Source organism: Rhea pennata, chromosome 16 (genome assembly GCF_028389875.1).
Source record: "Rhea pennata isolate bPtePen1 chromosome 16, bPtePen1.pri, whole genome shotgun sequence".
Taxonomy (NCBI): Eukaryota; Metazoa; Chordata; class Aves; order Rheiformes; family Rheidae; genus Rhea; species Rhea pennata.
In genome coordinates this window covers 7,112,274-7,137,378 of record NC_084678.1, presented here as the reverse complement: position 1 = coordinate 7,137,378, position 25,105 = coordinate 7,112,274, and the positions used below count along the sequence as shown (strand labels likewise).

Here is a 25,105-nt window from a genome sequence, read left to right as displayed (position 1 = left end):
TTTTTTTTTTTTTTTTTTTTTAATGAAGAGGTTCTGGTTGTATTTATTACACATTTCAAGACAAAATAAAATACATGGGATACTGATAATCTCTAAAAAGATGCTATAAGCTCGGCTAGTAAGAGCACTGAAGTAGATATCAAGCTGTTAGAAACAGACAGATTTATCTCGAACCCCACCTCCCAACAAAAACACACCCCAATAGCCATAATTTCTATTTAACAATGAGTAAATAAGCCTCTACACAGCTATAACACAATGCTGATGTAGTAGCCTGCCATTTCAGGGTAACAACCGTACAATGCTTATCACTAACTAGTTGTTGGCCATGGAAGCATTTTAGGTAATATGTATGCCACTTTCAATATTTGCAGTTCTGTTAGAACAAAGCATTAAAACCCAGCTTGAGGTCACCTGTAGAAAGCCAGAGTTGTCAGATGAAACAGCTATGTGACCAACTATCCACATTTAATAAAATGGAACAAATGATCCACAGTACCTATCCAGGAGAGCAGCAAAGCTTTTCTTTCCCCTGCAGATTGCAGAAAGGAACATGGCTCCTAAAGGGGAACTCAGAACAGTATTGTTCTTTGTTATTTGTGTGGGAAATTTTTATGATGTTTCTTTGCACTCAGAACACAGAGTAACCTTACAGTGCTTCGATCTTTCATATTTTGTTCTGTACTGCTAGGATTACCTTTATGTAGCTGAAAAGAATAAAGGCTGCATTTAAAGCAGCACTCGCTACACTGGATTTTAAGCGGTACAAACTTAGTGTCAGCATTCTAATCAGAGAACAGTGAACTTGGGGCAGGGAAGCAATGAGAGGCTCCTGTAAATGCGCGTTTGGCTTTGTTGGAGAACACATGCAGCACAACTCTGGACATCCCTTGCTCCTGCAACATTGTTGCTCTATCTGGGTTCACATGGCATTTGTGAACTGCGGGTGGGAGCCAATGTATGCAAAACTGATTGGAGACTTGCAGCTCCTGACAGAGGAAACCCTTCAAAGCTCCTCTGAACCCTGGGTGCGCCTAAAACAGCAGGTTCTCCTCCCATTGACTCATCCGTGTTCAAACAAACCAAGATGTGAGCTGATATCAGGAAGTTTGAGCTGCCCTAGATACTATTTCATCACCTATCTGTTTCCCATCCTGTCTAGCCATATTCAAATCTAATACTAGATTGTCCCTGGCCCTGGAGAGCCAGAGCCTGAGGGAACATAGTGTCTTGTGCCATGTAGTCATGCTACACAGCCAGCTTACCTTGTCTTGGCTTTTAAAATACTACATTTCCTCAGGCTGCGATTATATTTACCTTCAGGAAGAATTCAATGAGAGGAGACACAGTACTATACCAGGTAACGCTGGGAGGGAGTTGGCAGATGCAGCAAACCTAAGCCATGTTGAAATGGAGCCCGTGGTTAGGACTCAGCTAGCTCACAGAAGAATTAACCAGCAGCACAGCTAGGAAGTTCAATACAAAGCAAATGCAACACTCAGACTCACATCTCAGAGCAGCTTTTCTCCAATGTGCAGTACCTGATCTTCCCAAGTTTCCAAGAATACCTCATTACTATTGGCATTAGATTCTGCAACTTTCTGAATCAAATTGTTCCCCAATTCCTGTATTCACTCCAGGCCCCACCATAGTCCCAAATCCCTGAAATCTTTTATACATACTTTCAAAACTGGAAGAAGAAAGGAGAAGAGATAGGGTGGGGAATGAGAAGAAAGAGGTAGCAACGCTGGGGAAGTGAAGGCTTTCATCTAGAGTAGTCTGGAATCTGATGAGTTATTACTCAAAGAACTAAAGAATATAACAAAGCCATCATCATTAAGCCATAAAATGCAGCTATATATTTCAGACAAGACGACAATACAGATGAATACAAAGCTGTGTAGTGTGGTATCCTTGATCCATTTGATCCCTCTGCCTTCAAAAATACAATAGCAATAGCAAACCCACATTCCACCTTCCACAGGGACTTTAATACAACCCTGGCCAGCATGGAAGAGAGAGGACCACAAGCCTTTCTACCCATCAGACATGCGATAAGTCACTTTGATGATGACTGAAACATTAATCATGTCGACTGAAGTCCTGGATAGAGGAAGTCCTCTTTGCTTGTAAGAAATCTGCGCAGAAGCCCTCCCTATCCACTCTTAAGCTCCTCTCCCTTGTCCCCTGACAGGTAAAGAATCGCAGTGCCAGAAACCCATTTAATATAGTTAGTTGCCTGTGATGTCAATCAAGCTTCCTTGGAGTTACAGGTGATATTGTGTCTTTTTAGGCTCATCTGTTAGGGCCTTTATCGTTTCTTTTTGGTCTCCTTCTTGGGTTTCTTGCTCATCTGTGGAGCAGCTGCCTTTGGCTTCTTCACCGTCTCTGAATTCTTAGCCTCAAAACTGTCCGAGTCCTACAAGGATCAATTAAGAAATAGTCAGTCAGTAACATTTTAGCAATTTGCTCACAGTTTACCTCTCAAACTCCTCGAAAATTTGAGCGTAAGCAAAAAGAAGCAAACAACAGGTCTACATGCAAGTGCTGGGTATTTGTTCTGGAGCACATCTGTATCAAAGAGTCCATGTTTAATGAGATTTGAGCAGCACCATCTCTGCTTCTTCCACATGTGCTTTTTGATGAGTACGAGTTTATGCACAGAAGCAGCCATTCACTGTGCACCAGAGAAGCTGTTATAAGCTCGTCTCTAAAACAAGCTTTTGAGAAAAAAATAAACAACTTTAAAGGCAAGAAGAAAATCAATACTAAATGAAAACTATTCAGATTGGGAAAAGGGAAAGATACTGTATAACCAGTGCGCACAGAAACATTTAGTAGGAATTTCTGTAAAATGATAACCTTCATCGATTGCAAGGCAAAAAATATAATTCCCCAAATGGTACTAAGAGCATGAAGTATGGAGCTTCTTTCCTGGATTCTGGCCTTGGTTTAGGAGTTAAAGCTCTCTTCACCTGAATTAGCAAGGAATGCTTAGATATCCTGCTTGTTTCCTTCAGGCAAGATGACAGATAATATTTCAACTATGGGAAATAAACTTTAGTTATCTTGCAAAAACACAAGGGAACAGAGCCAGTCTCATCTGAGAAAGCACACACATGCAGATTGCCTCCTTTCATTAAATGCATTTGAGTATAAATATTGCTTTAGCATCTTGGTTTCTATCAGTCAGATTGTGCCAACTGGAAAAGAACACACAAAAAAGGCAGAGCAAGACATGCTAGTTTCAAGCTTCCAAGAGAGTGCTCCAGACAATGGAGGAGGCGGCGAGCATCTGACAGTATCCTTTTAATCAAGGAGCTCGGTTCAACCATCTCTCAAGTTATTGGGCTATTACAACGCACATCTGTGTGGCTTTCCAAGGAAGGAGACTTGGCTGGCTTTCTAAAGGCTCTAATTGACGCACAGGGAGCTGGCAAGCTCTGGAGAAATGGAGCAACATACAGCTATTACTCAGGGGTATAGTGTGTACCGCTACCATAAAACGCACACTGCTGCCTTCTAATGTTCAAACCAAGGTAGTCTTAAAAGCTTGAAGCCTCACAAATCAGAGAAACTCCTCAGCATCCTATGCAGACTCAAGCATCATTCCCAAGATCTGGAAGAATATCTGCCATTGTTTATGGTCTTGTAAATCAGTTGTGTGGACAGTAAATCAAGAGGACAGTATATGCAGGAATAAAAAAATAAAATAAATAAATAAATAAAAGCATAGCATGAGGACATTGAAGAATGGCTTTAAACACTACCAGTTCCATAAACTTTGCCATTTTAATTGGGGGCCTGGCCTTCAGCTTCCTACTTCAAACTTAAGCTGCCATTCTTTTCAGCTTTCAAGAATCAGTATTCAGTACTTCCTGTAATTTTATCGGGGGAAACCATGGACTCTGACAGAGTAACAGCGCAAGACTTTCAGCGCTGGAATATCATGGACTCCAGCTGCCCGCTTCATCCTTCCACCGGAAGCAGCAGCTTCTGCAGCAGGATGACTAGCAGGAGGGAGCACGTGCCTGTGCTGGGGCAGTATCAACACCCCAATACATCAATGCATCTTCACTGACCATCAAAACTGAAATTGAGTCATGAACTGTGGTGGCTGAGGTACAGAAGAATGTCTTACTCTGTCCTCTCTGTTGCAATATTTTAACCCCTCTATACTACAGTGAGCTAAGAACACCCGTAAAAGTCTTTTTCCTTCATTCTGTACCTCATCCTCAAATCCTCAAGCACTTCTTTCCCCAGCCAGGCTAGACATGTCTTCTCTCTTACAAGCTTCTGATACATAATATTCATTCCTTATACTGCTGAAGATTTCTAGGTTTCCTCTGCACAAGATGGAGCAAAGACTGTAATAAAGAGAGCCTTTAAACAAAACTTTCCCTGCTGAGTTGTAACTGAAAATACTAATTTATATCATATGCATTCAGACAAGATCTGTATCAAACCACTAAACTTCCTGCCTGATCACCACCACTGATGCATCTGTCCCCCAAATTAACGAAGCACATGGAGCTGTCTTTTAACAAAAAAGCCAGGTTTATGCAGATCAACCCAAAGATGGGGTTAATTTTCCATTTAAAGTAAATGGAAGATGGTGTAGCTCACCTCAGCCTTTCACTTTAACTTTCTCTTGTACTCACTGCAGCGAAGGGGCCTCCCCATGCCCACACAGGATTACTGTCAGGACTGGGATTTTCAGTACTGACATGAGAATACACTAGAATTTTACCTGTAACTTGTTTCCAAGAATCACACACAAACTAGAGCCCCATGTCATTTCCCAAAAGGCAGTTCCTACAAAGGGGACACCCTGCCCAGCAATTAATGGGGATTAATTGTACAATGACAATGTGGGTTTGGGATTAAAGTCTGAGCTTTCCTGAGTGCAGTCAGGAACAGCATGCACATTCAGCACACCTGGCCGGTACGTCAGGTCACAGGTCATTCTTTCTGGCCGATACTCAGAGAAGTTGGCTCAGGTATTTGCTCCTGCCTTTCTAATCTGAGGTTAAGTCACAAGACACAAGCCAGCTGGAGGTGGGAAAGCTGAAAGGAAGGAAAGGGAACGGACTATGGAACCATCACTAATCCCAGACCACTGTGTCTCCATTAGCTACTTCAAGTTCCCTCCCATCCTGTTTTCCATGATTCTGCCCATCAATCAGTATTAAAGAGTGCTGCTTACTGTCTTATGGGACTTCGAAACTGGCAGGATTATGGCTAACACACAGATAAGCTGGAAAATGGCTCCAAAGAAGAGTCCGTAGCGTAGCACGTTCTCCATGAACGTGGGCTCTGGGATTTCAGGTGGAGAGAAATCCAATTCAGCAGCCATAGTGTAAGCACCTTTCTTCACTAATGTTCTCAAGACCACCAAATTCTAGGAGAAGAAAAGAAAAGGAAGGGGGAGGGAGCAATTGAGTCATGTTTTTCACTGTTTACTTTCCATTAAGAAAAAATTACAGACTAACTTACACTGTTTTTTCTAAGATACCCTCGGTCTACAAAATCAGTAACAAAGATGGAAATGAAATCTGCATTCTATTTAGATGACTGTCTTTTACCACCTGCCTAAGGAAACAGTCCTCAGATGCTTGTAATAGCCCATTTGTAGGTAAAGGGAAGACAAAAAAAAATATGACAGAAGTACTGACTGCAGAACAATATGGGAAAAGCCCAATGAGCAAGAATATGTTTATCCCTGAGGCTGCTCTTGCACATGATTTACACATTTTCACTTTTGCTTTATGTCGTAGGAGAACACGAATACCTCAGCTCTGATCATAACTTCATCTTAGATGTTGTAGCCAACTGACTTCTAGAACTGATCTAAACAAACCACAGAGAAAGTACATCTGCTGAAGACATGAGAATAAGTTATGTGTCTAAAGTTAAGCACAGGCTTTAGCTGCTGGTTACACTAAGCCCTATGTGACTTGCAATGGTCATGTGTAAGTCTGTGGCAAAGTTCAACATCGATCTCCTGAGTCCCAGGCTAGTTTCTCAACCACAAAACCATCCTTTCCTTCATCTTTTGTTAATGGAGCCATCAATTCACTCTATGAATGACTAATGGCTTTCTACAATAATGGTGAACTCTCCTGCCAGAATTGCTGGAGTGCTCCACAGAAAGTCACACAAGGGAAATCCATTTAGTATGAGATGTCATCAGAACTCAGTTCTGATTAGTTTTACTCAGTTATCCTGATCTGTATCTGAGCAAGTCTATTTTAATAGGGAAAATGTATCCAGCTGCTTATATACAATGGACACAATCAACTTCACAAAAAAGATTCCAGCGTGTACCTACCCAATCAACACTATTCATTTATATATATCCATTTCCCTTTTATCCCTCACATCAGCAAAATCTTGCAAACTAACTTTAGTGTATGCATGTTTCAGCTGAAGGGTGGTAATCCATCTCCCAGAAATTTTCTCCAAATAAATCTCTATTTTTCCAGCTAGCAGTAAACTTCTACAATATGAAGACATGACCAAGTCAAGAAAGATGGTAAAGCGTGAACGGAGCAGAATTCGAGTAGAGCTACAGTTCATAAATTTGATGATGAATCAACAACTCAAAGCTGTTGCACAAGAGGTGAATATAATTTGGTGACATATTAAAAGGAGTTGCATATATAAGCCACAAATAACAATTATTTTGTGTTAATTCAGCTGAAGTACAGCATCTTATCTTGGGTACCACACCTTTTAAAAAGGCAGGAAAAAGATCCCAGCTGCAAGGACAGCTAGCCACTGGGACAGAGAGACTGCAGAAGCCTTGTTACTGGCGATTCAGAAAAACGGATCAGATGAACATTTGCCTGGGATGGGGTGTGAGTATATTTAAGCCTGCCTTTGACTCAGGAGATGGAATAGGTGACCACTAGAGGCCCCTTCCTGGTCTGTACTTCAGCAAAAGGAGATTTTTTTTTTCAAATTCTGCTTAAAATTCAATAGGCACGGGCTGCAGTTGGATCTGTTTATTGAGCTAGGATACATGTTAGGCCACGCAGGCTCAGTAAGTCCCAACGGTTATGCTGGACATATAGCGGCATTAAGCAAGTACGTATAAATGTGAGTCATCTATACTGCTTTTATCTTTACCCTCTTCTTCCCCCAAGCTGCTAAGGCAGCAGACTCTAAGGAAAGAAATAGAATCAGGGTTAAGTTTCACCCCTGAGTTGTATTTTGTCTGGACTTTATTTGCTAGGATGCCCTTTGAAAGCTTCATTCTTGCCCACCCTTCTCCTCAAACAGAGGGGAACAGACGCTGCTCCATTCCTCACTTGGGGTTTTCTCTGCACTCTCCTATTGATACTCTTGATTCATAAACCTAAAATACCAACACACAAAATCAAAAAAAGGAACTGCTGCATATGCAATCAAAACAAAAAAATCCCTATTCTCATAGTCTGCACATTGCCCTGCCTTTCCCTCTTCCTATTTCACCTCTCCCCAGGGCAGCAGTAATTTTCTAAAAAATCCCCAGTGATGTGACAAGCACCGCGAGCTCTCATGAAGGGTGGTACCAGCTGCCACTACCACATTAAGGGCCACAGCATGAAACAAGCTCAGAGAAAACCTGACTGACACCATGCTCCAGTTAGTCACAGTAGCTAGCAGGCAATTCACATGAGGCCCCTTAGTTTTGCTGGTATCAGTGGAGCTGAAACTAACTTTTGCTATTATTAGCCAAAAAAATTCCCTGCTTTAAAAAGACTCCTGTGGTTAACAAAAGCCCCAAACCTGCAAACTCAAGGGAGTTCAACCTTACGCAAGTCAGTAGGCCAAGGTTAAACAAGTTAAAAAGGCCAAGGCTGATCACTGGAGAATTAGGGCTCAGTGTCTGCCACATCACTTTTTGCAGTGAATATAAAGCATGAAAAATGTGTTTTTCCATCAAGAGTACTACCTCATTACATTTTGCCTTGCAGCTCATCCAGCTGTTCCATGCAGGATATTTATGACTGTTTCAGAGAAGCCGAGAATTTCACCATCTCTTCCTTTGTAAACATCCCTTCTTCTCCACAGGTACCAAACACCTTTTCCCTCAGACACCCTAACCTATTAATATGGTTACACTCAAAGTAATAATTCTTAACTTCTGTATTTAGTTTTAAAGACTGAAACTCCAATTTCAGACTCAGATGGGGCTTATATACCTGGAAACTTGTCTGTTTTTTCTCTCTCTGGTATAATCACCTGATCCAATAACAGGTATCGCCTCTTCCAACAAGCCTTGCCATCTCACAGGAACATACCAGTGGAGTAAGCCACAGTGTCAGCACAATACAGGAACTGATTTAAATTATGTAAAGCTTTTCTGTCTTTCCTCTGTTAAGGCTCTACAGCAAACTAGCCAACTGCACACAAAAGTATGTTTTCCTGCAGCAAAGCCAGAGCTGTATCACGAAGTCAACAAGAGGCTGCTCACAGCTGCAGCCTCAGTTTTTTGCTCAGCAATGCCAATGGAGGATGATGTAATTATCCCTCTGGGAGCAGGATCAGGCCCTATGATTAACAGCCACGTGTTTTCAGGATCAAGGCCATAAACTAGCCAGCTAAACAGAGCAAGGACAGAATCAAACCTTCTTTTTGCTGCCATGCGTTTCCAAGCTGGCATTTTCAAGACCTGTCACTATACAAATAATTATTACAGCATGAAGTCCCAAGAGCACTCTAGATACTATAATATTAGCTTCCTCTTGCAATAGAGACGAAGAGCAAAAGCATCGGTGCAGAACGTTAAAGCTTCTCTCAAAGGAAGAGGAAAAAAAGATGTTGGCACTGGATTTCTGAGACTACCTAGGAGGTGTCTGGATGAAACCAGGCACCTTGCATCGGCTTCTGCGGGCTTTGTGTGTGCTCATCACTTCTGAAAGTGAGGCCGTTAGTGCCTAAGAGCTCCTCGGGGGCTCCCGGAGCCGGCGCCAGGCAGCCGGGCTCGGCAGTCGTGCCCGGGGGCCGCCACGAGAGGCGGCTGCGCGGCAGCCTCGGGGCAGGGGCACCAAGAGCTCCGCACCCCTCCTCAGGAGGGCTCTCGCCTGCAGCGCAGACGGCTCGGCGCACACCTCGCCCCCGGCCCTCCCGCGCACGGCTCGCCGCACCGGCCGAGGCGGCTCCCGCCGCGCCGCCGCCGCCGCCCCGGCCACGCCGAAACCGCCGCGCAGAAGCGGCCCGGCAGCAGCCCCAGCGCCCGGCCGCCCCTCGCTGGCACCCGCAGCGCACGGCCCCAGCCGGCCCTCGGGCCCCGCAGCCTCTCCTACAGCCCGCTCTGCGGCCGCCGCCTGCACCCGCGGCCCCTCCCGCTCCCGCCGCCGCCGCCGCCGCCCACCTCGCCTCACCTCGCTGCACCGCCCCGCTCCGCTCCGCTCCGCCGCGCAGGCCTCGGCGCCACCCGGAAGCGATTCCCGCCCGGCAGGAAGCGCTTCCCCCTCCCGCCCCTAGCAACCGCCCCGGGCCGCGCGTTGCTACGGGCGGCCCGCGGCGCCCCCGCCTCCCCGGCGAGAGGCGCCGCGCTGCCGCCGGGCTCCCCCCGCGCTGCCGCCGAGCCGCCGCCGCCGCAGCGGCCGCCTGGCCTGTCGGGTGTTTGAGCTGCCCCCGCGAGGGCGCCGGCAGCGGCGCTGCCCCGTCCCCGCTCTGCCCTCTCCGGGCAGGGGCTCTTTGGGGTCTTGGTGTGTTTTGTTTTTCCCTCCCTGTCCTGATTCCGTACCCGCTCGGAGACGGAGGTGTCTTGATGAGATGAGCTACAAGGGCGGGGGGGGAACATGGCTTGTGCTCTGTTTGGCCTCTGTGTGGTATTTAAAGAAATCAGTTTGTTCTGCCTGTTTTGCAGCCCTGAAACATCAGATGCAGCCGGATTAGTTTCGCTGGAGAGGCTCGTTACTGGAGGGCCTAAGTTCTTTGGGAAAACTGGTCAGGTTTTCCTGTGATCAGTTACTTCTCTACTGAAGGGGTGAGGCATTTATAATAGAAGGATTTTTGTAATAAAAGGATGTGCCAGGCTGTTTCCAAGTGCTTGAATTAAAATTATATTAATAAAAATAATTTCAAAGGTTCTGAGCAATTGGATTAAAAAGCTTTCACCTTTTTTTTTAATGCAGAAGACTTTACAAACAGTCGGAGAATGCATATGGCTGTGAGTTACACAGGCTAGTGACACCTGGACGAAGAATTTCTTCTGACATGAAAGACCTAAGGAAAAACCCCACTCTTAAAATAATTAACAGAGCTATTGCTACCCATGGGTAGGGGTTAAACACGGAGCTCAAGGAAGCCAATAAATTCTGCCCTTTCAGGTCCCATACACAGACTGCTTAGGACACAAAAACACAGGATAGAGAAATCTCATCAAAGCAAATGTCAAAAGAGATCCTATCGATACGGATTAGAAGGGCAGAGCCTTAGCAGTGCTAACGGTGCATTGAATTTGGTGGTGCTGCCCACATACACCTAAGAGGCTCTGGTCCTCTCAGTTCGAGGTTTGCAGGCCAAGGGTAAAACACGCACTTATATTGCAACTGATACCGTGGGTTTCCAGGTTAAAGATCTTTCTTTATCCTCTTCTGCCTCCCCACCTCCACCAAATTGTATTAGATATTTAAAGTAGAAATAGGAAGACAAAATCTCAAGCCTTTACGCAGCTCCTACCCTTTCCCTCTCTCACTAGTCTCCCTTTAGAAACTATCAAGCACTTTGATGGTATTGCCAGGCTCTGCGCGGAGACACGCAGCCTTTGAACAGCAAGTAGGTGGTGCCATTAGCCCACTTTGGTGCATACCTTCTACCTACACCACGCTGACACACTCATTTCAGCTGATCTGGAAATTTTAGAAAAGGAAGCTATCTGTAGGAGTGAGTATGTTGGGTGAATGATTTTGCAAAGCCTAAAAAATTTCAGTGAGTTTCAAAGCTAAAATCGATTCTACAACTGCAAATGGCAATTTTATCAGCACCTCATTCTGTGTAGAGATAGAGCTCAGAGATGAAGACTTTTGCCAGGTCCAAATCATCTTTAGCCTTTTTATGTATTCCTACATTTCTTTTTTGGTTTGCATTGCAGTTTTTCTTGTGTGCCTTTACAAGGATTTGCGGTAAGACCATTTATTACCATACCTTGTACATGTGCCATAGCATTGCACACTGAGGTCTTTTTATCCTCAGGTTTTCTATTATTATTAGGCAGGGAAAAAGTAAGCCAAACTGCTTTAGTTTTTCAGCCCTTATTGAAAATGTGGCTTTTCTCACTCCCTGTTCATAAACTACATTTTACTTTTTAGACATCAGTAACACTCAGATTCTGTTTTTCACCAGAAGCTCTCCAAGTCCTTTCTGGCTGGGTGCATTAATAGCAGCATTTGGATTCCGAAGGGAAACAAGTCACAAAAACTGCCCTGGCCAACCTCCAGCCTGCCCGCTGACGGCGAGGGATTTTGTCTGCGGTAGTTGCTAGAGCTCGCTGGGCAGGGGGTGGGTGTTCATGGACCCTCTCCTACACTGCTGCATCTCAGAGTCTGTTCTCAGTGCTTCCAAAAATTGAGACCGGGGCAGCCGGCATCCAAGAACCAGCAGTCGAAGGCGCTTTTAGGAATGCGAGTGAGCCAGTGACAGAGCTGGGCTCAAACGCAGCTCTCCCCTTTCCCCGGCTCCGTGCGCTGTGTAACCTTCTAGCCAAGCCTCCTTTCCAAACTGAAACGGCAATGGAGACCAGAGGGAAATGCCTTAATTATCTGAGATTCACTGCTGGCATCTGAGCCCTGTCTGCCTGGGCAGGTGGTGGTTAGAGAGCCAGAAATTTAGGAACCAGTATCTCTTAAGCCTACAACTGGCTGTAACTGGCTGAAATTCCTGGCAGTTCACTTGGGTGATGCTGAAATGCTCCTGCCTGTTCTGCTAAGAAATAAACAGAGCCAGACAGGTACCAGCTCTATAAATGGGTCTCACCCGCAGAGCCCGTCAGGCCTCCTGACAGATGCACATCTTGCAGGCTGGTGCCACTTGGTCTATTGTGGCCTCAGTGATGCGTTCATGTTTGAAGATTAAGTAGGCTTTTCAAATAGGCTTTTAACTCTGTGAGACAGTCCTTCCTACTAGCACTTTCTTGTATATTTTGAATTACTGATTTATTTTGTCTATTTTTAATCTGATCCCTTGCTTCAGACTCATTCTCATAGTGCAGTCTGTGCTCTCCTCCACAGGGGCTTTTTCTCAAAATATATTATTTTGATAAATGTTTGTATTCAGCTTCTTATCAATCCAAAGTCCTCAAGGGAAATTTCGCTTTGGGAAATCTTTTGATGTTCAATGGATTAAGTTTGGAGTTTCTGAAGATCCAAATCCCAGCACTTTATTCTGCCAACATGGAAAAAACAAGTACGTACAGGGCATGTCTCAGCCCACCTGTTCTGTTTAACCTTTGAGTTCTCTGTTTCTTCCTTAGGAGTAAATGGTAACATGGACCAACCCCCTTCCCTCCCCCCTTTTTTTCCTCTCAGCTCTTTCTTATTTGCTTGCTTCCCACTGAAATGATTGCATTTTTGCATTTGAGGAACTTTGGAATGAAAGGTAAATGATTGATGGTTAACTAATAAAGTGCCTTAGCTCTGCCACTTGGAATAAGACATTAGAACCGAAAGTACATGTCCCATCCTGCCTCTAAGATGACAAACTTAAGCAGAAAATGTAACTCCTAATCGTTCCAGTCAGTTGTTTAATTTAGCATTGGGACATTTGCGATAAGCTAGTCACCAGAGCATTTGCCAGGGAGAAAAAAACTACAGAGAACAGTTGTGTGTGGCTCTATCAAGCTTGGCAGTGATTAGAGAAGTCAGGAATCGACAGCCACTGCCTGTGACATTTTGGAGAGGTGCTGAAGAGGCTTTGACAACTGAGAATAAGGAATGTTTTTGCCATCTGATGGGTTGCTTCTTACTGTTATTAGTTTCAACCTCACAAGGTGAGCAGGATCATTTCACTGATTTAAGCTGGGCTTTAGAGAGAAAGCAGCCTGTTACCCACTGAGCATTGCTCGGCTGAAGTGCTGATCTGTAGGAGATAATTTGAATGTTAAATACCTCATGTTTTGGAGTTAGTAGAAAGCTAACAAAATTAGTTGCAGTAGGAAGGAGGAGAGATGTGGGGAGAAACTGAAAAGGTTCTAAGTACAGATCAAGTGATACTCTCTAAGGAGAAAAAGCTGTTATTTTGCAAAGCAAATTTGTCATTTGTTGCACCAAATTGTTATGCTGCTACTCCTAAACTGAAGCTCCCATGAAGAATGCTTTCACACATTTAGTACATTTAGACTTGCTTTCATCTTTGAATGCCACTGGAACATGCGGAACGGCTCTCAGACTACAGAGAGCAGAACAGCAGCCAGAACCACCCTCCTGCACATGCACAGAGTATCACATCTATCTGCGCAGAGAACAGAACGCGTAGAGAGCTATGCGTAGAGGGTATCAAGTCTGTCTGTGTAGAGGAGGAAATCTGTGTAAACAAGAAAACGATCATGAGAACAAAGATCATAGCTGGCAGCTTAGTCTGAGATGGGTGCAACACAAGCTCCAACCAACACCAGATCCCGTCTGTACCAGCTTTGATCCGGAGACATCAGCTCTTTAACATTGTGGGACTCGAGGTTGAAATAGCCTCACGAGCCAGACGGAGAGCTCAAGGATCCTCGTGTAAGGAACTCCAGGACTGACCTTTATAGGTCCTGGGAAGATACAAAGGCTTTGAATAAAGCTAGGACAGGAAATCCCAGGGACGGAAAAGCTGCTCTGTTTACATTGTTTAAGAACTCCTAAAGTGCCCCCAAAGAGCTTGGAGGGTTTTTAGACAACTCTGCTGCCCCACGCTGTTAATCTGAAGTGATAAAGGCAGCTTGTTGTGGCGTAAATCCTGCTGGTCCAGCTGTGCACGACAGGAACCCATCTCAATCAGGGCAAGGAACCCCCCAGGAGACCAGAGCTTTATACAGCCTTCTTTAAAAGCACTGAGCTTGAGATGAGAATGCAGATCACAATCCTCCTAATCCAAGCTGGGCAGCAGGCAGCCATAAACAAGTCAGTTATAGATTGATTCCTCTTGATCTGTGAAATATCACCCAGTATATTACAGCAGCTCTGTCTAAGGCAATGGACCAGGTGAATAAAGAATTACCCCCAAAACATGCTAAGGATAATACCTTGAAATACTTAGCATTGGCTCTGGACTGGTTTAACAATGTGGTCTGATTCATCTGTTCAGCCAGTGTAGCACCAGGACGGTGGAAGAAAAATAAGTCATGCTGAAAGATTGGTGCAACTGACCTCACACATGAGAGAACACAAACAGATTACTTCAAATATACCAGCAAAAGCTCCTTTGCACTTCCAAGGCAGTGCACAGTCATGTGCATCAGCATAGCCGTTTTTAGAAAAATCTGTTCTACCCAAGAAATCACCTTGTCCGATATTCAGGAGTAGAGACGGTATACATTGATCGGGCTGATTTGCATGGCAGATTCTCTCCTCATGAACAGGCTAGTGCCATTTCTTTTTCTCTTTACATCTGGAAGGAAGACAGTAGTTTTCCTTGCTTCTCTTCAAAGAATTGTTTTGTTTCTCGATTACACTGAAGGCCCCTCATCAGCTGCACAGTTCAGAGGCTGCTCCAGTTCCTGCTTTGGTCTGTTCAATCTTTCTTTTGATTCCTCTGTGAACTGGCCTGGCCCTGATTTGATACCGAAGGGAACATGAGCTCTTGGGGCGTCTGGGAGAGCCTGACAGCAACAGCGCACATTTTTCCACGTGCCATGGAGCCATTTGGTTTTCCGAGCACACCAACCTTCCTGGCTGTTGGGCCACTGCTTCCTGAGATCCTACATTTTGGAAGGAGGATATTGAGCCATAATCACCTAATTAATTTCTCACTGCAAGAAGCAGCAAAAAGTCAATGGCCAAAAGACCAGTGCTGGATGCTGCTGCCCCCCTGCACGCACAGTTACACACTGCGCACCAGATGAACTGCCCTTCCCTGAGACCTAGTGACAGTTGGGACGAGTGCTCTGCTGCAAGGCAGAAGTATTCTGCAACAGACGTATGAGTCATCTCACCTGCTGAAGTTTCTTCGCAGCATCAAATCACACAAGCCCTGAGACAGGAAGGGCTGGGTCCCCACTAATTCCAGGCGTTATAATTCAATACTAAAAAACAGCAGGTGGAATTTATACTAGTACCTCATTTTTAACTCCTCTGAACTGTCCTGGTCTTCTTGACATCAGAGAGATGTATTTTTTTTAAACAGGAATTCCCTAAACCTTGTTCCAGGAATGAAAAGCTGCCGGGCATGCAGGAGCCCGAAGAAGACCCTTGCCGTTTTCCAGCACACACGCACAGAGCAAGGCTCTCTGACTGCTGTCTGTGCCTGGTGGGAAGCTGCGATATCTGCGAGGGACTGAAGCACAAACTGCCCCACTAATGCTAGCAGTGCGCCTGACAGAGGAGGAGGAAAAGGCTGATAATCAGAAGAAAAAGAAAAAGGCAAAGAGATAAACCTTCCTGAGCAGGCAGTGTGGGAAGGTGTTAATGGTTAACTCCGTTATTGTGGGGTAGAAGGAAAAATGCTGTTCTAAAGGGAAAGAGAAGTTTACTTTGCAAAATAAATTTGTCATTCATTGCGCCAGGTTATTATTATTTGCTCTTCACTCTTTGGAAGATAGAAAGGAGACATGCGAATGACCCACCACAACAGGCATAACCCCCTCCCCGCAGCCTGCCTGCCTGCCTGCGTCCTGGCGCGCACAAGGAGAGGATGCTGAACGCAGCCCTTTGAAATCCCGGAGGTAATTGATTCTGTGACGTTCAGGAGCCCACAGGACTCCTGAGGGAGCACAGGTATAAAAAGAGGAGACGCACCTCGCTGGCAGCTAGAGGACAGTTGCGGGGAGATCTGGCAGTGTCCTCCTCAGCACACTTCCCAGGAGCCTGCCCAGGCACAGCGTGGAGGGCACGGATCCAGCAGCAAAAAAGAAGTTGTATTCGCAACAGAAGGAAGCACCTGAGCAGCAGCCGATCCAGGACGAGCTTATTTCCTAAGAGAACGTAAGTGCGAGCCTCTGCATGTGGGTTTAACAAGATAACGTCGATTTAGAAATTGGGAACAATTAAATTACACTGAAATGCAGTCAAAGCTGGCATCAGTAATAATTAGTTGTGCCAGATACAATACCCTTTGCACCAGCCATAAGAGATTTTTTTGCACCGAGTTATAGAATGAAGTAATAACTGAACTACAGAATAAATCAACAGAATGGTACTATGGATGAGCCTTGTAAAAACATGTTAGATGTACTAGACGAAGCATAGATAACCTCTTTTGTGATACTGGTATGAGTTCCTCTTAGCCTGGAAAATGAATGCTGTGTTACTCGCTCATCAATAAAATTGTTTGAGCCACACCGAAGTGTGAGGAGAGACACAACGGTGTGTTATGGATAACGTGAAGGCAGCTACGAGGCAGAGCAAGCCGCTTGAAAGGGCTTCTGCTTTTCTAATGTGATACTTCACAATATAAAAGTCTGAACTTTATAAAACTGAATGTACAATAAAGACTTCACTGCATGCATAGAGCAGTGTTTTAAAGACTGATCAGATAAGATTTCAGAAACAGAGAGCAGTATTTTAAAGACTGATCAGATAGGATTTCAGAAACAGTAAGAAACTGAGTTATCTAATCTCCCGACATCATTTTCACAAACGCTGCTGTGTTAACATTGCGCAGGATGGAATGAAGCTATTGTGCTTTATCTGTTGGAATGGCATTAAAAGCTTTTTTACGTTCAGGGGAATTTATTTATCAATTCTTTTTTAACATGCTGCCAGAATGGAAAATAAGAAAGTGAACCTAACCTCAGGAGAATTTAAAAGGTGACAAAATTTTACAGAGCTGTCAAGCTCTCAGGTGGCTCAAGCAGGGTTACAAATTCTTTGGCTTCTCTTCTGAAATAGCAGACACCCTGGGGAGGGGAGTAGGACTTTCATTTCCCATGGGAAAAAAAGGAGACAGAAATGTCCAATAGGTGGAGAAACACTGTAAAGAAGGGAGAGAAGACAAAGCAAAACAGGAAAAGGGCAAAACCAGAAATGAAAAAATAATCAAAAAGAAACTAATAGCAGTGAAAACCAAACAAACATTCTCAAAGGGATGGAAACGGAATCTGGAGGCAAACTTAGCGCTGAAAAAGAGAAACCAGACACAGAAAGAAAGCCGTGGCCAGGGCTATATCCTAAGAAGAAATGAGGGAAGCAGACAACATTGGGCTAGGTTTTCTATTCTTTTCATTTCACTTCTCAGCTCTCCTAGCAGCTTTCCTGGTACCGAATAAATCTGCTGGTTGGCACTATCCACAGAAGTCCTGCTACCCTCTTGCAGACTATTTAGATCACATGCTCTGTCTAGAACAAGATCCGATTTGGGACTTGTCTGGAGACGTTCTGGGGATGGAGGCACAAAAGGCACGTGCATTTTCTGAGTTCAGCAGAAAATGACAAAAGAGGCAGGAAGTTTTTGCCCTAAACCCAGAAGCGCTGTAAGACTCTCCCAAAGTCAGTCTTTTATTTCTCCTGGGCATTGCACAGCTCTGTGCGATAAAAGTGATTTTGAAAAACAGGTGGTTTCGGAGGGAGTGGAGGCCAGCCTTGCGTTTGCAAGAAGTCAGCTCTCTTCCGAGTTAGGACCAACTGCTTTTCTATAAGGGAACAGATGGGGAAGCTGCTGCTGGCTCCCCTGGGCTCGGAGTGCACGCAGCTGGAAACAAGGAGCTGGGCTGAGAAAGAGCTTGTGATAAGAAACCTCACTTCCCAAAGCACCGCCTTGCCCACTGTCTGTCCATGAACTTATGACACTGCTGGTAATTATTATTAACTTCTGTGGTGTCAGATCAGCCCCACTTACATGAGGTCCACACCAGTCCTCAATCAGACATCCCCCCAACTTTTCTGATTCGTATTCTGGAAGGTGGCCAGCTATGTCTGAGTAGTAAATCAGTTCACTGTTGATGCTCTCCATCAGAACCATCAGTCCATAGTTTTTGGATGTCAGTCAAGGCAGCGCAGTCAGTTGTTACACACTTACCTGTGCCATAGCCACGTAGATGGACATCCCAAGGAGAGCTGAGGGCAGGGGACATCCCAAGGACCAGGTGCAGATAGGAAACAGCAATAGTCCCACCACAGGCAGTGCTGGGGGGTGGGGGGGAAGGTGCCTTCAGCAGCCCCTGCAAACTGCTCTCTTCCAGCATCCAGGCACCATTATACTGCTGCTGAACAGCCCTCGTGGCTGGTCCTGGGGCTTGCCCCAGCATGAGAGCTCTTCTTGAACTGCATCAGAGGGGCAGGTCATCCGCTGGGATGAAGCCCTGCCACCCGCAGACCTCAGCCCTGACCCAAGGGAGACACTCAGCTCCTGCGGCAGCTGCGGAGAAGCAGGGGCACACACAGCTATTGCCTCCAGAAACGGTGCTTGCTGGGGAAGTCCCTGCCATGTTCAGACACTGCTGCTCTGGGAAGCGTGCCTGAAGAGCCGTAATCAGACACAGAGGCGTGTTTCCAGTCAGTCTGTGCTAATGAGAAGCAAGAACGAAGGTGGTATTTAGCCTCCCCTCCCAGCTCTGTGCACAGGGTGGCTGGCTCCAACCATACGGCGGCTGCTGACTCCGATTGCTGTGGCTGACTCTGATTGCTGTGCATTTCAGGTGACTCCAAAGGGTGGAAGATGCTGGATAAGGCCACCCTGCTCCTGTTCCTGCATTTAGTCTCGTGCTCTATCTGCTCTCCTCTCTACCCAGCTTTCAGGTAGGCTGACAAATGCTTCGTCTGCACCGTAACACTTGCCTCATCTCTCAAGCCTAGGTGTTTAATAGCAAGACTCAAACTACAAGGGCATTTTGCAGTCATTTACCACTGATGAGACACTTCAGTGCTGATGGACAAAATGCTCCCCATGCCCCATCTGTTCATTCAGCCCTGGCCTGAGCCCCCTCCTGCTATTACAAGCACGTTCCCCGCTCCTCTGGCTCAGTTTCCAGCACAGCAGCAGGAAGTTGTGTCACAAGATCTTTCTTTACAGATGTCATTTCGGACCTCAGCGAGGACAGGCTGCCCTGCCCCTCCACCTGGGAGGAACAGGAAGATGTCCTTGCCCTTGCTGCAACAGTCTTGCAACGCTGCAGTACTGTACTTGGTGGTTCCCAGCACCCTGCGCTCTTAGGGCACCCTGTGACACGGCTCGTGGTCCCTCTCTGACCCCCTGGGCGCAGGCAGTCCCGGGGTGGTTCCCCGCCTTCCTCTTTCACATCTGAGGGCTGACACAGCAGTTTGTACCTCTGCAAAGAGGGTGCAAACACACAGCCTGAGGGCTTCTTTTAAGATTAAGTGAAGTGAAGCCAGCACTAGGCAAATGGCCTGCTCTGGGTTTAGGAAAATCGGGAGGTACCTGGGTTAGCAAAAAGCAGCCAGCTCTGCTTTCCAGAGCTCTCCTCAGCTCTTCATCCCTTCCTCTGCTGCTCCCCGACACAGCAGCCTGGCTGCAGTCCTCAGCCCTGCTGCAAAATAAGTACCTGCCAAACTGAAAAACAGATGAACCATGAACAGATGAACATGCACCAGTAAACTTATTTCTCTTCCCTGGCTTCCTTTTTAGGAACACTGCTAGCGTAAGGGTGCTTGCCAAAGAAGGCAGGTACCTGGCATGGAATATTTCAGTCTAAACAGTAGGTTTTGGAGTTGAATGCTGGGTCTTATAAAGGGAAACCTGGCAAACTCCAGAGCAGCCAGCACTACTGACTCCATCATTGATTAAAAAGTTGTGCCTCCAGGCAACCTGCATTGAAATCACAACTGCAGATATTTCAGTGCATGAACATAAGAGCTATTAATATTTCAATTACTGCCCTGCTGACTGTTGAGTATTAGTATTACTTCCTACCACCACAAATTGATGGATACACAAAATTGAGCACTAGGTTTTGTAAAGTGGATTAGCCACATCCCATAGGAAATGCTTTACCTTTGTGGCGAAGCCACAGCATAGGGATACCAGAATCAGTGGGGCTTTGCTTGGGATCACTGGCAGCTCAGTGACAGGGAAAATGCACTTGAGACAGCTATGCTAAGTATCTTTCACTGCTGAAAGAGCATCAAGGCAGTTTCTATCTGGGAAGAATGACAGATAAAACTTGTGTTACTGTTGAGCTGGAGATGGCAAGAGGAGAGAGATAAAGCAGAACAGGGAGTGCAGGTCAAGATGACCAGTCACTGACTGATGTCTGAGCCTGCTTAGTGGCATGCCTTGGGTTTTTCTTGCAGGTACAATCCAGGGCCTGTTGTTGGCAAGGCCATGAACTTCCAGCCACAGGACAACGGCCCATTGCAGAGCCATAACCCCTCGGTGGAGAAACAGGATGAGGAGGGTTTGCTAACAGACCCTGCTGAGAAAAGGTTTGTACCTTAGCTCTCAGTCCGGCTGCAGCAAGGATGGTTATTTCTGTCTGAAGCACAGAGGATTCATCCCTGTACCAGCAGGGACCATGCAGCAGCTTACATTTCCCCTGCATGAGGGTTTTCTGGAGCCTGGGAATAACCATAGGTTGGAGCTGCCAGAGGCTCCTTTCACTCCTGTCCCAGACATCCCTCGCAGCCCTGCAGGTCTCCTCCTTCCCACTGGTTTTCTGACTTCACTTTGAGTGCAGATACTGAGGAACAGTAGGTAATACTTTGTTTTGCCTACTGCCTCCCCATCAGGACTGAACTCTCCCAAATCCTTTTACTCTCCAACACAACAGTCCAATACCAAAGCATTTATGGTACGGTTACCTGCCCCGATCTCAGTGTTCTCTCTGGTGTATTTTGACATCTGAAACGTCCATTTCTTACCCAGAAGGTTCATTGCTAGTTCAGTGAGCACACCTTGTACTTGTCTTTCACCACTAGGATGCAGCGTCATGCCGATGCCATATTCACTGACAACTACCGGAAATTCCTGGGGCAGATTTCTGCACGGAAATTCTTACAGACCATTATTGGCAAGCGGCTTGGGTAAGCCACATCATCTTGCTATCCTAGGGCTAATATTTTGCTTATTACACTGGGCAGTTTCTTTTGTACATGTCAGAAAATAAGGAAATACTATCTTCTGCAACAAAAGAGGTTTCCTGCTGTTCCCCACACCTAAGGGCACTCTACACCCCCTTTTCTAGGATTCTTCTTATCACAACTATTATTAAGCAGCATAATTAATCCTCCCCTGTCAGTGCCAGGTCAGCTGAGATCTCTAACTGGCCAGCAACAAGCAATAATCTTTGTGGACAATAGTTGCAATGATCATTCACTGGTAGAAATGGTTATTCCTGGTCCTGGTCTGAACACAGAAAACAGCCACCCCTCTACCACTCCTGTAGCTTTGGCTAGACAGATCAGTTACTGCCACTAAATAAGACCAACCAGTCAGATGCAAGCCAGCTCTCATCTCTCTCCTAACACAGGAGCAAATACAGCCGACCAATTTCTTACTGAAAAGACACAGAATGGCCGGAGGCTGACGCCCAGCTGGTTCCCTTGCCCTGCCCGAGCCGCTATTTGAGCAAGGGACTGAAAAGCCCTGCAAATAGCACCAGGCTTTTCAGAAGCATTGCTAACACTGGTTCCGGTCTTTGCATAACAGAAGCAGTGGCAGCAGCCCAGGGGACGGGGTGCATGAGTTTCTGACAAGGCGCCAGTCTGACAGCATCTTGATGGACAGCCGCTACCACCAACAGATGGTACTAAGGGACTTTCTGGGAGCAATTTTGCAGAATCAAAGGTAGGTGCTCACAACAGGAATAGGACAAGGTTCTTACTGCAGTTTGGTTTTCAGAAATGAAGCTGCTGGATTAAGTATTATCCTTCAGGTACACTCCAGGAAAAAACAAAACTCCTCTCTGACCGCACAACCCCTCCTCCCCTTACACGGGCAAGCAGGGTGCGGATAAGGAACAGCCCACACCACACGAAGTACCGTGTTGCTGCTTTGTCTCCTTATCGCACAGAGTTTAGTACAATAGTGGAAAGAATTTTTCTCTCAAGCCCAAATTATGACATGATTGTCCAACTCTTCTTTTTCACAGGCCTCAGGACATCAGCAGCAGTCACTTAGAAGGCTTTCCCAGCACCCTAGCTAAACTCATGTAAATATCTTTCCCCCTTTCGTCTCCCTATGCTCTGGTGAGTATTGTTCGCTGCCTGTTCAATTCTGTGCCTCGCACTACTTCTGAGGTGCACTGAACAAGCAGTTTGAAGGCTCTCCCGCACCAAAGCTAAGTCCCATTGCTGTCAATGAGAGAAGAGAAAAAGCTCTGCCTTACTCTGAAGAGAGAGACCTCTGAGTGATGTGAAGCCCTAGGCAATGGTTTCCCCAGGAAGCCTTTCTGGTCTGCTTATTCTGGCCTGAGCCCTCACACACACACACTGATCTCATGGCAGGTCTATCAGCAAATCCAGCAGAACTCAAATGCCCTTTCAGACAACTGGGAATCAGGCAATCCGCAGCTGCTTGCATCAATTAAGAGCAGCCTTTTAAAGCTATCTGAGATAGTGTGCTTGAGTGTCTAAGCTAGAACAAAGATGGACAAATGTCCCTCTCAGGGAGTAGATCCTGCCTCTAGATCCCTGGGACATCTTAGGTTTCCCTCTCACTATACTGAATAGATGTGAGGGAGTCTAGTTTTCTGCTCCCCCTTGCTCCTGAAAATAGTCACCTGGAACTTGAAATATGCTCTAGTTCTTGCCAGCGTTGGGAGACAGCCAGCAGACAGTCTACCGCTCCATCCTTGGTAATGCTTTTATTCATACAAATGCTTGCTTTCTTATATGAACCAACTTCACCTTACTCCTCTGTCACAGAAATTGATCCTGTCCATTCCCAGTCAGCACATTTTAAAAGGGTGCGAAGAGCCCCATCAGTGCGTTTAAAGGGAGGGAGGAAGACATTTACATTTGTACCAGAAGAACTTTACATAAGTCACAGCTGTGGATTCAGCTTGGAAAGCATGGCGTTTCGGCATCTCACTTACTGCCTTCTGCCAAGCTCAAGTTGCATGCACTAGTTCTTCCCACAAGTAAGGTCAGCTGAGAGAAGCCTCTTAAGGAGTGAAAAAACTTCAGTGTGTGCTCACGAATAACACACAATTCTCTGTTCTTCTGTCCAGAATAATTCAGAGCTCATGGACATAACTGTACAGCAAACCATTCACAGCAATGAAGACACATTCCCCGATGTGACCAGCTGGAAACTGATGCATACACTCCTCAGTCTCCTTGATAAGGAACACAATTATGATGCCTAGTTTAATTTACTTCAGTCTTTACTATTAATTCCTTCTCTAAATACTAGTCTGTGTATTGAATGAGGGAAAAAACCCTCAGAGGTTTAACCTAACGCTGTTTTGTACAAAGCCAGACAATCAATACACTTCTAATCCTGCAGAGATATTGTCTAATTAAGCTTTTCAAATTATGAAGCATAACAAGAAACCTGCAAAGTCATCATCTGTTTGAAGGTCTGATTAATAAATATATGGCCACCAAGAAGGCACCTTTAAGCAACTTAGTAAATTGATTATAGTCTCCTGTAAGTAGAGGCTGACAGTACAACACAGTTTGGATCAAGGTGAGGTAAGACAGGGATCCACGTTATCTACCATCTGTTAGAAACACCACTATGGGCTGTTATTGGCTCCTTGATACAGAGCCCTTACATCAAATCTGAGCTCTAGAAAGGCTTACAGAGTCCAGCTTAGAGCTGTTTGAAGCTACGGCTTTGCTCTGCAAGAGTTAAAGGAGATGCCCATGCATCAGATGGGCTGTCACTATGCTTTAATTCAATGTGTTGTCAAATGGCTCTGAACTCTACCATGGCTAAGATAACAGCTGTAAGTGTTTTCACTATCCTTTAAAGAGGAAATATTTTATTACCCCAATACTCTCTCACATAGCCACCTCCTTCCCTGTCACCCCAATTATCCTACTGTTCATGTAATAATTGTATCTTTAGAGATGTAAATATCAGGATGGGGTTTGCTTTCCCATCATTAGCAGGAAATAAAAGTTGTTATAAATAAACCTGTCCAAGAGCAGGTCAAGATGGCTCTTTGTCTATTGAAATGTTAGTTTCTTGATCCTGTGCCCAGAATGGATGACGTTGCTCAAAGACAGCAGGCAAGTGCACAGAGAATAAGTAAGTGCTGTGCTAATGAAGACTCCAGGTCCAAGGCAGGGTCCAGTGCCAACAGCTCAAGACTAGGCTAGAAATACACACACAAAAACCTCTGAAAGCATTCCTCCCTGCAGCTGAACAATGCTGTCACAGTCTGCAGTAGACATCATCCCGTTTTTCTTCATGTGACCATGTTCTAGGATAACAGGCTCCAACACGTGTGGGAATGACACCTGCACCAAATCCCTACAGATTACATTCACCCTATTGAGGTTTTACAATTCTAGCATTAGGATAATATTACTAACACCTCAGCAAGACAGGAAGCAATGAGAGTATGCTGAGGGAGATCAGTGAAACTATGACAGCAGGAACATGCGATACCCTTATGCAGGCATTTCAAAATGTTTTTGAAAAGCTGTTGTGTAACAATGATCACAACACACTTTAAAAATTTCTTAGGAGTTCATTCCAAGAAAGAGAATTACATAAAAATGAAGCAGTTTAAGTAGTCAGTAGAAACCATCACAAAAGAATAAAACTTTTGCAGCAGCATAAAAACTGTACTGGAGACTCAGAATAAAAATCAAAAGAGCCATCAAAAAAAAACAACTTTGAAAAGACCTATATCTGTATGAATAACCAGATGGCTGAGCACAGCTATTTGGAATAAAGGGTAACCCTTTGAAAATTTGGGTTGTGTCTAAAGAACAACAACAACAACAACAAAAGCTCAAACTCTGGCAGATTGAAAGTAAAAACAAATAAAGCAGAACAGAAAGTGTCTGAGGAATAAGAAACCAAAGGAATAAAAATATCCTTTGCTAACACATAGCAGAGAGGGTAG

General features: G+C 45.3%; 2 protein-coding genes across 6 annotated transcripts; one reads left to right on the top strand and one right to left on the bottom strand.

Annotated features, from left to right (window-relative positions):
- Positions 1 to 1,836: 1,836 nt before the first annotated feature.
- MANBAL (mannosidase beta like) lies at positions 1,837 to 9,453 on the bottom strand. 2 transcript variants are annotated; one of them, XM_062589142.1, is made up of 3 exons: positions 9,372 to 9,453; positions 5,207 to 5,401; positions 1,837 to 2,419 (listed from the first exon to the last, which is right to left on the bottom strand). In XM_062589142.1, the coding sequence occupies exons 2-3, from the start codon at positions 5,354 to 5,356 to the stop codon at positions 2,312 to 2,314; spliced, it is 258 nt and encodes an 85-aa protein (XP_062445126.1). In that variant the 5' UTR covers positions 5,357 to 5,401; positions 9,372 to 9,453; the 3' UTR covers positions 1,837 to 2,311. The 2 variants fall into 2 exon arrangements, with proteins under 2 accessions (XP_062445126.1, XP_062445127.1); XM_062589143.1 differs by having other exon boundaries at positions 9,362 to 9,445.
- A 9,250-nt stretch (positions 9,454 to 18,703) lies between these two features.
- GHRH (growth hormone releasing hormone) lies at positions 18,704 to 24,164 on the top strand. Of its 4 annotated transcripts, none has more exons than XM_062589246.1 (6): positions 18,704 to 18,863; positions 20,376 to 20,507; positions 21,000 to 21,104; positions 21,733 to 21,867; positions 22,172 to 22,231; positions 23,252 to 24,164. In XM_062589246.1, exons 1-6 carry the CDS (start codon positions 18,784 to 18,786, stop codon positions 23,274 to 23,276), a joined length of 537 nt encoding a protein of 178 aa, XP_062445230.1. In that variant the 5' UTR covers positions 18,704 to 18,783; the 3' UTR covers positions 23,277 to 24,164. The 4 variants fall into 4 exon arrangements, with proteins under 4 accessions (XP_062445230.1, XP_062445229.1, XP_062445231.1 ...); XM_062589245.1 differs by having other exon boundaries at positions 21,730 to 21,867; XM_062589247.1 differs by having other exon boundaries at positions 21,730 to 21,867; positions 22,947 to 24,164.
- The last annotated feature ends 941 nt before the right edge of the window (positions 24,165 to 25,105 follow it).